General features: G+C 38.6%; 1 protein-coding gene across 1 annotated transcript in view; it reads left to right on the top strand.

Moving 5' to 3' along the window:
* Positions 1 to 15,374, top strand: part of PRKAR2A (protein kinase cAMP-dependent type II regulatory subunit alpha) — a 111,926-nt gene that overhangs the window by 53,177 nt on the left and 43,375 nt on the right. The window contains exon 2 of the mRNA XM_042978874.1: positions 6,302 to 6,337. Coding sequence (XP_042834808.1) covers positions 6,302 to 6,337 — 36 coding nt within the window. The remainder of the gene's footprint in view (positions 1 to 6,301; positions 6,338 to 15,374) is intronic.

Genomic DNA, 15,374 nt, shown 5'->3' with positions numbered 1-15,374 from the left:
CCACCCATGTACTCCTGTTGTATCTTTTGATACACAGAAGTTTTTCATTTTGAAGTAGTCCAGTTTATCAATTTCTTTTTTTTTTACCTATGCTTTTGATGTTATATCCAAGAAAACATCGCCAAATCCAGTGTCATAAAGATTTTCCTGTGTTTTCATCTAAGAGTTTTATAATTTTAATTTTATGTCTTTGGTCCATTTTGACTTCATTTTTATATATGGTGAAAAAGGTAAGAGTCCAGCTTCATTTTTTTTGCAGGTAGAGATCCAGTTTTCCCAACACCATTTGTTGAAAAGACTATCCTTTCCCCCTTGGGTGATTTTGGCACTTTTATTGAAAATCAATTCACCACATATATGAAGGGTTTAGTTCTGGGTTCTCTATTCCATGGGTCTGGTCTATATGTCTATCCCTATGACAATACCATATTGTTTTGATTACTGTAGCTTTGTAGTAAGTTTTGAAATCAAGTATGAGTCCTCCAACTTTATCTTTTTCAAGAATAGTTGGGCACTTGGGATCCTTTGAGATTCTACATGAATTTTAGGATGGATTTTATCATTCCTATAAAAAAAAAAGCCACCATTGGAATTTTAATAGAGATTGCATTGAATCCGTAGATTACTTTGGATAGTATTGTCATCTTAACAATATTATGTCTTTTAGTCCTTTAATATGGGATGGGTTTCCATTTATTTCTGCCTTTTTTTCTCAAGCTTCATTTAGGTACAATTGACAAGTATTTAAAGATATTTAGGGGCGCCTGGGTGGCTCAGTCAGTTAAGCGTCCGACTTCGGCTCAGGCCATGACCTCGTGGTCTGTGGGTTCGAGCCCCGCGTCAGGCTCTGTGCTGACCGCTCAGAGCCTGGAGCCTGTTTCGGGTTCTGTGTCTCCTTCTGTCTCTGACCCTCCCCCATTCATGCTCTGTCTCTCTCTGTCTCAAAAATAAATAAACGTTAAAAAAAAATTTTAAAGATATTTAAAGTGTACAACATGATGATTTGATATATAATGCAAAAGGCTTATTTATGTCTCCTTTAATTTCTTTTAGTAATGTTTTGTAGTTTTCAGTGTACAAATCTTTCACCTCCTTGGTTAAATTCATTCCTAAATATTTTATTCTTTTTGATGCTGTTATGAATGGAGTTTTAAAAATATTTTCTTTTTGGATTGTTCATTGCAGTTGTATAGAAATACAATTTTGGGTGTTGATTTTTCTTAACATTTATTTTTGGGAGAGAGAAAAAAAGAGAGAGGGACAGAGCATGCACATGTGTGACCAGGGGAGGGACAGAGAGGGAGAGGGAGGATCTGAAGTGGGCTCTGTGTGGACAGCAGAGAGCCTGATGTGGGCCTTGAACTCACGAACTGTGAGATCATGACCTGAGCCAGTGGGAGGTTTAACCAACTGAGTCACCCAAGCACCTCTTGCATGTTGATTTTATATCCTGCAACTTTGCTGTATTCATTTATTAAGTCTAACTTTTTGTGTGTGTGTGGATTCTTTAAGGTTTTCTACATAGAAGATCATGTCATTCCACAAGCAGATAATTTTACTGTTTCCTTTCTAATTTGGATGCCTTTTATTTCTTCTTATTTCCTAATTGCTATGGCCAGAGCTTTCAGTAATATGTTGAATAGAAATGGCAAAAGCAGGCATCCTGTCTTGTTCCTGATCTTAGGGAGAAACCTTCAGTCTTTTACCATTGAGTTGGTGATAGCTGTGGGTTTTTCATATGTGCCTTTTTCATGTTGAGGAAATTCCCTTATATTCTCACTTTATTTTTTACATGAAAGAGTGTCATTTTGTCAAATGCTTGTTCTGCATCATTGAGATGCTGATGTAGTTGCCCCTCCCCACCTCTTCATTCTATTAATGTGGTGTATTTTGCTTGACATTCTTTATTTTGAGCCACCCTTGCATTCCTGGGATAAATCCCACTTGGTCATGGTGTATAATCACTTTAATATGTTGCTAGGTACTATTTTTTTTGAGGATTTTGAGGATTTTTTATGTCTATATTCATAATGAATATTTTGTTTGCTTGCAATGCCTTTGTCTGTCTTTAGTATCAGGGTAATGCTGGCCTTACAAAGTGAGTTAAGGGGGCACCTGGGTGGCTCAGTTGGTTGAGCGTCCGACTCTTGATTTCAGCTCAGGTCATGATCTCAGGGTTGTGAGATTGAGCCCTTTGTCAGGCTCTGTGCTGAGCTTGGAGCCTGCTTAGGATTCTCTCTCTCTCTCTCTCTCTCTCTCTCTCTCTCTCTCTCTCTCTCTCTCTCTCTCCCTCTCTCTCCCTCCCTCCCTCCCTCCCTCCCTCCCTCCCCCTCTCCGCACCGTGTGTGTTCTTTCTCTATATAAAATAAAATAAAAAATAAGATGAAAAGTTTTTTAAAAACTGAAAAAAATAAAATAAGTTAGGAAGTATTCCCTTATCTTTGATTTTTTTGGATGAGTATAACAGGGGTTGATGTTAATTCTTTAAATGTTTAGTAGAATGTACAATGAAGACATCTAGTCTTGGGCTTTTCTCTGTTCAGGGATTTTTTTTTTTTTTTTTTTTTTTTTTTTTTTAGAGAAGGAGAACAAGTGAGCAGGGGAAGGAACAGAGGGAGAGGGAGGGAGGGAAGGAGGGAGAGACAGAGACAGAGACAGAGAATCTTAAGTAGGTTCCACACTCCGAGCCCCATACAGGGCTTGAACTCATGAATTCATGACCTGAGCCGAACGAAATTAAGAGTCTGATCCTCAACCAACTGAGTCATCCAGGCGTCCCTGTCAGGAGATTTTTGATTACCAGTTTCATCCCCCTATTTGTTACAGATTGTTGGGATTTTTCTATTCCTTTTGTGTAAGTTTTGGAAGTTTGTGTATTTCTAGAAATTTGTCTATTTCCTCTATTTCATCTAGGTTATTCAGTTTGTTGGCATACTATTTTCAGAGTATCATAATCCTTTTTATTTCTGTGTATTCCATTGTAGTATCCCCACTTTAATTTTAGTAATTTAACTCTTCTTTTTTCTTAGCCAGTCTAAGTCAATCAGCAGCTTATTGATTTTGTTGATCTTTTCAAAGAATCAACTTTCAGTTTCACTGATTTTTTTCCCCTATGCTTTATTTTAGTTTCTCTCCACTCTGAATTTCCTTATTTCTGCTGCTTTAGGGTTCAGTTTGCCCTTTTTTCCCCTACTTCCTTAAGGTATACAATTAGCTTATTAATTTGAGATTTTTCTTCTTTTTCTTTTTTTCTTTTTTAAAATTTTAAAAAAATGTTTATTTATTTTTGAGAGAGAGAGAGAGAGGGAGACAGAGTGCAAGCGGGGGAGGGCAGAGAGAGAGGGAGACACAGAATCCGAAGCAGGCTCCAGGCTCCGAGCTGTCAGCACAGAGCCCGACGCTGGGCTCGAACCCACAAACCGTGAGATCATGACCTGAGCTGAAGTTGGACACTCAACCGACTGAGCCACCCAGGCACTCCTCTTCTTTTTGAACATAAGCATTTGTAGCTACAAATTTCCCTCTTTGCACTTTTAGTACACCCTTAAGTTTTAGTATATTGTTTTTGTTTTCATTTATCTCCAGATATTTTCTGATTTTCCTTGCGATTTATATCTGTACATTTACATCAGTATTATTGTAGTAAGTTGTTGGTAGTGATGTTTTACAATTTCCAGCACTTTTAGATGTTATGTACCCAGAGAAGTTACCTCACATCATAGTTTTTAAAAATTTCAATGTGTTATTTTTTTTCCTAGAAATTCCAAATTTTTTTCAATCCTCCTTGCTTTGTTTTGGTTGTATCTTATTCCTTTATTTATGCTTTGATTCCCATTTTTGTCTTTGTTTTAAACATTCTGTTCTGATTATTGTTCCATAATTTTAATATCTAATCCTTTTTTGATATACTCCCTGATAGCACCCATGCTAAATTGTTTCATTGTATGTTTTATAATTTTAGGTTATATACTGATGTTTAGTGGGGTTTTAATTATGGAAGTCCCATGAGGCCTGGATTGAGAGTGTAAGCTCTTACACATTTCATCTAATCTATTTGAGTGACAGGAACGTGTGTTTTAAGTGATTGAAGGAAACTCTCCCACACAACTCAAGCTAGAGTGCATGTTTCATGAAACCAGGAGTCTTTGTTTTAATCTACTACTGTCTCCCAAATTGTCTACTAACAGTGCTTGTCATGTACTAGGTACCCTACCTATATCTGTTGAACTGAATTTACCATCTTTCTTTGCTGGTGGGTGCATTAATTTTGACAAATCCACAGTTTCACTGAGGAAGTGGGAAAGGACTATCATAGGTACTTTCTATCAATAATGGCTCGGGTTTTCTTTTGAAATTTTACCTGTTTGTTCCAATAACATAACTTTTACCCCAAGCTATACAAAAAGATAATTCTTGTTCTGTTGTGGTGAATAAGCATTTGTCTCCTTCCTGAGTCTATTTTTGTTGAGGCCTCATATTAGTTGAGTTTGGCTCTCTGAGCCACCTTCAATTTATTTTTCACTAATCTTCAAATTTCTCCTTTTATGGAGGGTGAGAAGGGATATTTACATAATTTTTTAAATTACGATAATCAGATTAAGCTCTGAAAGTTAAAAAAAAAAAAAAACAACCCACCTTGGGGAACTTGGGTGGCTCGGTTGGTAAAGCATGTGACTCTTGATCTTGGGGTCATGAGTTCTAGCCCCACATTGGGTGGAGTTTCCTTTAAAAAAAATCTTAAAAAAAAACCCCTACATTATTCAAATGATATAGTTTAGTACTGAGAATTTAGATAACCACCAAACATAAGGAATGATAGGTAAAAAACAGGAAAAATTAGCAAAGAGAAAATTTATGTTTATTTTTCAACCTAAAGACATGTGGTACATTTTTCTGATTAATACACTGACCATGGGCAGGAGAAAACCTACCCGTATTGAATGAGAATATAACTTAACAGCTAATTTCTTTTTCACTTTAGTGTAAAACTTATTAAATTGTTTTAAAATGAAATTTATGTCCATCAACTGATGAATGGATAAAGAAATCGTGGTTTATATACACAATGGAATACTACGTGGCAATGAGAAAAAATGAAATATGGCCTTTTGTAGCAACGTGGATGGAACTGGAGAGTGTGATGCTAAGTGAAATAAGCCATACAGAGAAAGACAGATACCATATGGTTTCACTCTTATGTGGATCCTGAGAAACATAACAGAAACCCATGGGGGAGGGGAAGGAAAAAAAAAAAAAAGGTTAGAGAGGGAGAGAGCCAAAGCATAAGAGGCTGTTAAAAACTGAGAACAAACTGAGGGTTGATGGGGGGTGGGAGGGAGGGTAGGGTGGGTGATGGGTATTGAGGAGGGCACCTTTTGGGATGAGCACTGGGTGTTGTATGGAAACTAATTTGACAGTAAATTTCATATATTAAAACAAACAAATAAATAAATAAATAAACATTAAAAAAATAAATAAAAAGTAAAATGAAATTTAAATGCTATTATCTGGCAGTCTTGGTATTGTCTTTGAAGAATATTAAAGAAGAAAATTTAACTTTTTAATATCATTACCAATAAATTTAGTAGACTTTTTAAAATTTTTAACATTTTATTTATTTTTGTGAGACAGAGAGAGAGCATGAGCAGGGGAGGGACAGAGAGAGAGAGAGACACAGAGTCCAAAGCAGGATCCAGGCTCTGAGCTGTCAGCACAGAGCCCGACACGGGGCTTGAACTGATGAACTATGAGATCATGGCCTGAGCTGAAGTCAGATGTTTAACCGACTGAACCACCCAGGTGCCCCAGTAGACTTCTTATTCATTTGATATGATACAAATTATTATTTTTAAGAAAATTTTAAGTTTACTTATTTACTTTGAAAGAGAGAGAGGGAGAGAGAGACAATCCCAAGCCGTCTCCACACGGCCAGTGTGGAGCCAGATGTGGGACTCGAATTCATGAACCATGAGATCATGGCCTGAGCTGAAATCCAGAGTTGGATGCTTAACCGACTGAGCCACCCAGGTGTCCCAATATGATACAAATTAGATGAACATGAATGTAAACAAGTAAATTTGCCACCTTGAGTACATTGAAGTTATAATGAGCTTGTTTTCAAAAAGATAAATTCTTCTTTATATTGCCTTTATATGATCATGTTGAACTACTCTCTGTGGTTGATTATAGAAGAGTATGAATTGACCCAACATTTGGTATTAAAGTGCTTTTAGTTCTATTGTTAAAGGTGGGGTCATGTGACATAATGATGCCTGAATGTTGCTTCTTCTTTGTTTTGCAGTCCCAATTCCTGGCAGATTTGATCGGCGAGTATCAGGTATGTATTCTCTTTCATAACATACTGCCAAAATGCTGTTTTAAGATGGGATTATTTTAAATAAAAATAAACTGATCTTGTAAATAAAAAGATAAGTTAGCAGCATTACAGAACATTATAAAAATTACCTGCAATTCCTCCATTCTGTTTCAAGTTCTGAGTATATATGTACATATTAGTTTGTCTCATTTATGTCATTAGTATTTTTCCATGTTCATAATTATGACTTCTGAAAACTACTTTTTTTGTCAACACTTGCATATAGCTCATTGCAACAAGTGTACTTCTTAGTCCGTATCACCTGTTTAACCCATCCCCCCACCCACTTACCCTCTGGTAATCATAAGTTTGTTCTCTATGGTTAAGAGTCTGTTTCTTGGTTTGCCTCCCTCTTTCTCTCTCTTTTTTTTTTTTTAACAACGCTTTGCTCATTTGTTTTGTTAAATTCCACATGTTAAATTCCAATGTAAGTGAATTCATATGCTTCTTAGTCTTTCTGTGACTGACTTATTTCACTTAGCTCCATCCATGTCATTGCAAATGGGAAGATTCCATTCTTTTTTATGGTTGAGTAATATTCCATTGTATATAAACACCTCATCTTCTTTATCCATTCATCAATTGATGGACACTTGGGCCATTCACATAATTTCGCTATTGTAGATAATGCTGTTATAAACATTGGGGTGCATGTATCCCTATGAATTAGTATTTTTAAAAAAAAATTTTTTAACACTTATTTGAGAGGCAGAGCACAAGTGGGGCGGAGGAAGAGAGATGAATTAGTATTTTTGTATTCTTTGGGTAAATACCTAGTGGTGTGGTTGCTGGATTCTAGGGTAGTCCTGTTTTTAATTTATTTTTTTATTTTTTTATTTTTTTATTTAAAAAAAATTTTTTTTAACGTTTATTTATTTTTGAGACAGAGAGAGACAGAGCATGAACGGGGGAGGGGCAGAGAGAGAGGGAGACACAGAATCGGAAGCAGGCTCCAGGCTCTGAGCCATCAGCCCAGGGCCCGACGCGGGGCTCGAACTCACGGACCGCGAGATCGTGACCTGAGCTGAAGTCGGACGCTTAACCGACTGAGCCACCCAGGCGCCCCAATTTTTTTTTTTTTAATGTTTATTTTTGAGAGAGAGAGAGAGAGAGAGACAGAGTGTGATCTGGGGAGGAACAGAGAGCAAAAGGGAGACAAAGAGTATGAAGCAGGCTCCAGGCTTTGAGCTGTCAGCACAGACTCATGGACCTCAAGATCATCATGACCTGAGCTGAAGTCGGGCACCTAACCAACTGAGCCACCCAGGCGCGCCTATTTTTAACTTTTTGAGGAACTTCCATACTGTGTTCCAGAGTGGCTGCACCATTCTCATTCCCATCAACAGTGCAAGAGGGCTCCCCTTTCTCTACATCCTTGCCAACGCCTTTTGTTTCTTGTGTTGTTGATTTTAGCCATTCTGACAGGTGTGAGGTGATACATCATTGTAGTTTTGATTTGTATTTCCCTGATGATAAACGATATTGAGCATCTTTTTATGTGTCTGTTGGCCATCTGGATGTCTTCTTTGGGAAAATGTCTATTCATAAAAACTACTTTTTGTATTGCTATTTCTCTGGTATTCTAGATTATGCTGTATTAACTTCTTGCATACACTGTTGAACCACTAAAATTATTTCCTCAGTTATAGTGCTGAGTAGCACTCTCTGGTTGGAGACTTGAGCATTGCCTGGATTTTTCTGTGTATTGCTTTCCAGAGGCATTCTACAGAATAGACTGCAGGGAGAAAGAACACCCTACAAAGGCCTCTCTTCTGCCACTGTCTCACTGATATAGGTGGTGCCTACTACTTTAATTTAGATGTAAAATAGTACCTCAGATTGTTTTATTCGGCACTCCTTTGATTATTAACAAAAATGAGTGTTTTCCAAATATGAGAAATGTTTTATTTTCTCCTATGGGACTAGTTTGGTAGTATTTTTCTCTTTTATCTATTATGATCGCGATTATTTTTTTGTAAGTTTGAGCAAATTTCTGTCATCATTTTTAACCTTTTGAAAGTTTCAATGCAACGTTTCCCAAGTTGGTTGTGCTGCTTATTTTAATTTTGCTATTTTTTATTGACTTGAATTTTAATATGTGACTGGTACCATGAACACTGCCTAGCACATAGCAAGCACTCACTAAATATTTATTGAATATATATATCTTCTTTTTTTTCGTGATTTCTCTGAAGCTAAGAAGAGTCCTCCTTTTTTTTACAGAACTGATAAATATATTTTCTGCAAGTTTCCTTATAAGTAAAATGTTTGAGTTTTGGATACATTTAGAGTTTCTATGATTGTATAGTAGGGAGGTTAATGTGTTTTAGAATTACTATGTGAGCTGTATGTATCACATCATTTTTTTTTTTAATGTTTATTTTTGAGAGAGAGACAGAGTGCAAGTTGGGGGAAGGGCAGAGAGAGAGAGACAGAGAGAGAGAGATGCAGAATCTGAAGCAGGCTCCAGGCTCTGAGATGTCTACACAGAGCCTGACACAGGGCTCCAACTCCTGAACTGTGGGATTATGACCTGAGCCAAAGGCGGATGCTTAACTGACTGAGCCACCTAGGTGTTCCTCATTCTTTTTTTTTTTTTTTAATGTTTATTTATTTATTTTGAGAAAGAAAGAGAGTGTGTATGCTCACATTTGAGCGGGGCAGGGCAGAGAAAGAAAGAGAGAGAGAGAGAGTTAGAGAGAGAGAATCCCAAGCAGGTTCTGTGTTGTCAGCACAGAGCCTGACTTGGGGCTCATTTTCACAGACCCTGAGATCGTGACCTGAGCCTAAGTCAAGAGTCAGACGCTCAACCAACTGAGCCCCCCAGGCACCCCTCACACCATTCTTTTATATCTCTTCATTCTTGGGAAGGTTTCTTGATTTTAAACTATCATATGACCTAATTTCTAGTAACACTTGGAATCCCTTTTCTATCCCTCCATCCTTTTCTTTGAGAAAATCTGCTCATTTATGTTTCAGAAAGCCTTTGGTAAGTTGTACACCAAAGTCTGTTGAAAGGAGATAGAAAAAAATATGTTCTTATGTGTAGAGAGACAGCTACAGAGAAGAAATAGAGTGGCAGTTAAGGTTGGTGTGAGATCTATATGCACTATTATCTCCCATTTCTGTTTATCCTTGCCCTATACCCCTTTTTCCCCAGACAATTAGTGATATCTCTTGACATGTGTAAGACAGATCTCGGAGATGAGAGAGTACAGTGACATCTTCTGCAGAGGTCACAGGTGGTGTTAGTTCATGAATTGCTGCTTGGGCTTTCTGTCAGTGTTGTTTAGGCCTTGAACTCTGTGGAGAACTCAGACAAGTACATGATATCATCCCTCCTCCTTAGAGTTTACAGTCTTATTGAAGATTTAAAACTTTTAATTTTTTTATTTTTTTATTTTTATTTTTTTAATGTTTATTTATTTTTGAGACAGAGAGAGACAGAGCATGAACGGGGGAGGGTCAGAGAGAAAGAGACACAGAATCTGAAGCAGGCTCCAGGCTCTGAGCTGTCAGCACAGAGCCCGACGCGGGGCTCAAACTCACGGACCGCGAGATCATGACCTGAGCCAAAGTCGGCCGCTTAACCGACTGAGCCACCCAGGCGCCCCTAAAACTTTTTAATATTGGGGCACCTGGGTGGCTCAGTTGGTTAAGCGACCAACTTCGGCTCGGGTCATGTTCTCACAGTTTGTGAGTTCGAGCCCCGCATCGGGCTCTGTGCTGACAGCTCAGAGCCTGGAGCCTACTTCAGATTCTGTGTTTCCCCCTCTCTCTACCCCTCCCCTGCTCATGCTCTGTGTCTCTCTGTGTCTCAATAATAAATAAACGTTAAAAAAAAATTAAAAAAACTTTTTAATATTATTCAAATGTTAAGTGAAAGTAAAAGATTCTTAGAAGAATCAAAATGATTATGCAGGGAGAGAAAATAGCCTGTAGGAATAACTAACATTTTTTTAGTGCAGACTGTGTGGTAGGTGCACATTTTAAGATCTCTCTAATTGCCTTCCTTATGTCCTTGAACATAATCCTCACATTAGTACTATGAGGTACACGCCATGATTATCCCCAGTGGACAGATGCAGAAACTGAGGACAAAGCAGAGGTTAAGTCACTCGAACAGCCAAGGTGATAATGTGCCCAAAGGTAGCACTGTCCTGAGTACTTTCTATCTCTAAGAACCCTTCCTTGTACCCTCTGACCCTCTCAGTCAGTTTTCATCTAAATCCCCTAAAATCTCAGCCTGTTTTTGGAGTGTATTATTTTCCTGATCTAGCTGAAGCTTGGCTTGCCCTACAGGCTTCTCAGATGATGGTTCTTCTCTTCCATTTTCCTTGTAACATTGATGATAGATGGGTGAATGTTTCTGTTGTTCCTTATTGCTTCCAAACCATTCTCTCTCCCTCCTCCCTAAAACCCTCGCCTTCAAACCTCACGTTATTATATTCTGTCAGTCGCTTCTCTTCCTTGTTTTAGTTATCTAATAATCCACGGGCTGTTTCTTCTTATTTCCATCTAGATAATTCTTCAAATCTTGCCCTCCATTTCTTCACCTCTTGTCTTCCACCCTACTTCAACCACTCACCCCCGTGGTCATACTCTGGAACGACAGGCATCACAACTCATACTCAGCGATCCCAGTCTCCCGCTGCCTGATGTTGCCTGGGCTCTTTTGCTGCCCTGCTCCACCGCTGACAACTTGATCTTGCTTCATTTTTACTGTTCCTCACTTCCTCTTTTACTAACCTTAAATTCCTTGCTCAGTGATTATAACCACTCTGTGGCACATATCCTCAGTTTCCTTTTTCTTTTTTCCTTGCTTGTCTAAAACACATTCTGGTTAATCCCAACTGTCCTCTTAGGCTGTATGTGCACCACAGCTGTACTTGATTGAGGGAAAATACACAGGCCCGTTGGCTGACCTTACTTTGAGCACCTGATCATTAACTTCTAGTAGGCTTTAGATGCCAGCATTCATACTGTGTCTCCATACTTCTTTCACTCTGCTCTCCTAGATAAGCGTTTCTTACCTTCTCTTTCCCCAAACCGGTACCTCCTCCCAAATTCTCATTCCTGGCAGATGATTTTGTTCTCTTAACCAAGAAAATAAAAGCAACAGAAGATAGTTTCCATAGACTCCTACCACATCTATCCTTCCTTACTTGCATTTGAGTCCAGTGTCCACCTATACATTAGATCTCATCCCTTCATCCTTCCAGCAGTTACTGCCTTTCTCCTGCATAATCTGCATCCTTCAACTGGATTATTATTCTCAGCAAAAAAATGTAGCATTGACTTCCCTTTCGTAAAAAATAAAATACGACTTTTTTAAACCACTCTTTACTCTCCAGCCACCACTTTTTTTGTCTCTCTATCTTTATAGCAGATTCCTTGAAGGAGTTGTCCATATTTGCTGTATCTAGTTTTTCTTCTTCTATTCTCTCTTGAGGCCAGTCTAATCAGACTTTTGCTCCCAAATCTCCTCAAAACCATCTTTGTGGATTATTTATATCCTTTAGACTGTCACTTGAAAGACTTCTTCTCACTTAGGTCTTTAGTAAGGTTCAGTACACACACACACACACACCCTATCTCCCTTACTTTATTTTCTCCTTACTGTTCCTCTCCTTCTCTCTCTCTCTCTCTCTCTCTCTCTCTCTCTCTCTCTCTCTCTCTCTCATTTATCCTCTTATCTAGCTCCCTATGCCAGAAGGTAAGCTCCAATCAGAGAATTTTTGTCTGTTTTGTTCATTGATGCATATAGTTAACACTTAGAACAATGTCAGTAAATGTGGATGGATGGATAGAAGGAAGGAACAAAAGAACAGGTTAGAAATCCAGAGGAGAGGGGCACCTGGGTGGCTCAGTCGGTTGGGCGTCTGACTTCGGCTCAGGTCATGATCTCACAGCTGTGGGTTTGAGCCCCACGTCGGGCTCTGTGCTGACAGCTCAGAGCCTGGAGCCTGCTTCACATTCTGTGTCTCCATCCCTCTCTGGCCCTCCCCTGCTCACACTCTGTCTCTCTCTTTCTCTCTCAAAAAGTAAATAAACATAAAAAATTAAAAAAAAAAAAAAAAGGAAAAAAGAAATCCGGAGGAGAAATTACTGTGGGCAGAAAAAAAATCAAGAGACACTTCTTTGAAGGAGGCAGAAATTGCACTGGAAGTTGTAAAACATGGCTACTGTGTGGCTAGTACCAAGAAGGATGCATTCTAGGTAAAAGGATGTCTTAAGACTCAAAGGGGGATGAACTAGCTCTTGCTGCTCTGGCTGTAGGTGAGGAGATAAAAGAAGTTTGGCAAGAGAGGTAGGGAATGGGGCTCCTTATGTGATCCATAGAGTTTAGCAATAACTAGTTGTGTGAAGACATGTGCTGTGTCAGAGATTGCAGAAGACTTCCAACGATAACTCAGTGTGTCTGACCGAATAATAATTTGGAATGTAAAGCAGCATAAAGAGACCTAGCAGTTATTGAGTATGTCCTGTGAGCCCAGCCCTGTGTTTTAAATATCTCCTCCTATTATTAACCTTTTACATGGTTTTAGTATCATTATCCCATCTCCTCTTACCACTGAAGAGACAGACCAAAGATCTAGGATATAGGGAAATAGTGAATAGTGGTGGGTAGGGCCAAGCTCAGACCCCAGTTCATGTTCAGAGGTGAGCTCTTTCCCTGCTTGACGCTGCCTCTCCATTGCAAAGCATTTGGGATTGAAAGCTATGCCTTCCAAGTTTAAGTTCTAGCACAGCAGTCCTTTTACATCATGTGATAAATTCATCAAATGAAAAGAGTTCATAAATTCTTTAAAAGCGGCTTTCTTGAAATAGTCCTAAAGTAGTATTAACTGTCTTTGAGTTTGAAATGTTAGTCTGATTCTGTTAATTAAAATATGTCATCCCCAGAAAACCCTTTCATTTATTAAACACATGTTGAAGCTTCCAAGCATTTTAATCAGAAATTTGTGTGTTGGCATCATGCCACGTTTAGGCAGGGAGCATCTGATGAACGTGCCCAGTCAGTAGAGTCTGCTGAGAATCTGGTGCCATGGTAGTCACTCATGTCTGTGTGATAGGTGCTTTTCCTTCACCAGGTGTCTCTGCCTTTTCAGGCTTACGTACTTACAGTGGAATACTGATTTTTGTCTTAATATCCTTTCACAGTATTCAGGATTTTTTCTACCAATAGCTATCTTCAGCTGAAATATCACCAAGCATTACTTAAGATAACTTACAAATCCAGTGTTAAGTACTGAATTGTGTCCCCCTCAAATTCTTATGTTGAAGCCTAACCCCCCAGTATGACTGTATGTGGAAATAGGGCCTTTGAAAAAAAAGAGGCAGTTAAGGTTAAGTAAGGTGTTAAGGGTGGAGTCCTAATCCAGTAGGACTGATTTCCTTATAAGAAGAGGAAGTAGGGTGGCTATTTTTGGTTAAGCATCTGACTCTTGATCTTAGCTCATGTCTTGATCTCAGGGTCTGAGTTGGAGCCCTTAGTTGGGCATGGAGCCTACTTAAAAAAAAAAAAAAGAGAGAGAGAGAGAGAGAGAGAGGAAAAGACACCATGAGTGCACCATAGAGACAAAGGACCATGTGAGGACTCAGCAAGAAGGCAGCCATCCACAAGCCAAGTGAAGAGGCCCCAGGAGAAAAACAATGTGCCAATACCTTGATCTTGAACTTCCATCCTTCATAACTGTGAGGAAATAGATTTCTGTTCTTTAAGCCACTCAGACTGGTATTTTGTAATGGCAGCCCAAGCTGACTAATACGCACAGGCTGAATTAATTCTTCATGGGAGCTCGCAGGACAGCATAGGGTCTCAGGCTGTGACCAGGATCCGGCTCATTTCTTTGTAGAAATGAAAGGGTTTTCTTTCACCAGCACATTTAATGATTCACCTTTCTGGAGGCACCTGGCTAGCTCAGTCAGTGGAGCGTGTGACTTTTTGATCTCAGGGTCATAAGTCCAAGCCCCACATTGGGACTAGAGATTACTTAAAAGTAAAATATTTTAAAAAATGATTCACATTCTGGATGAAGGAAGCATCAGTTAAAATTTGGAAGAAGAAATTGTGCTGGATAGTCTCTGGTCACTTTGTACAGTTTCATGTTGCTAACCAGTGACATCTGCTGGAGAACTGTGGCAAAACAAATTCCCGTGAACAAGGGATTGTAGTACTCTTTCAGTCTTCATTTTCAGTAGGTCTTGAGCATCTCATGACACTCAGTGTAGTTCTTGAGGCTTCAGAGGGGATCACACAGACTCTGGGCTTCTCCCAGGTCACTTGTGCACTGAAAGCTCCCTGATGTGTATAAACACAAGGGGCAACAATCACATAGACACTTAAAAATGGATTCTTTATATAGAAGATGAGAAAAATGATCTGGGATCAAGACCAGGAAGAAGTAGAGAGGTTGGGTGGAAACAGGGAAAAGGCAAAGGGAGGTAAGTCTGAAGTTCAAAAGAAAAGGGAAAAAATTCAAAACCAGTTTTGAAAAATAAAAGCATAATACTTTTCCACAAATTGAAACATTAATAATTTTACTGGGAATAACTACTTTTGTTTAAATCATACTTCTGTACCTTAAGACTTTAAAACTGTAACATTTGCTGCATCACTTACGTTAATGTCTAAAAATATAAAAGTAAGCTAAGTTGCTGAAGTACTTCCCTTCAAAATCAGAGGAAAAGCAAGCCTGGAAATAGGCTAGTCCGAGACTGTATCATTATCAGTAAAATGCTGCCAGTCTCCTCATTGAAGGCTTACTATTTTAAACTTTTTAAATGAAAATTTTCATACATATGCAGAAATAGAGAAAGTTTGTATAGTAATACCTATGTACCCATCTGTCTCCAAATTGAAAGTTTTTAAATGCATTTTTCTAAGAAGACATTTTGAGTTCCCGGACCAAGGAATTGGAATAGATCGAATAAAGATCAGATATGAGAATATTTCTGAAGTCGAATTTGATATATTCATTGGATACAAGGTGAA

This window comes from Panthera tigris, chromosome A2 (genome assembly GCF_018350195.1).
Source record: "Panthera tigris isolate Pti1 chromosome A2, P.tigris_Pti1_mat1.1, whole genome shotgun sequence".
Taxonomy (NCBI): Eukaryota; Metazoa; Chordata; class Mammalia; order Carnivora; family Felidae; genus Panthera; species Panthera tigris.
The sequence above is the reverse complement of the archived record's forward strand: the minus strand, read 5'-3'. Positions and strand labels throughout refer to the sequence as shown.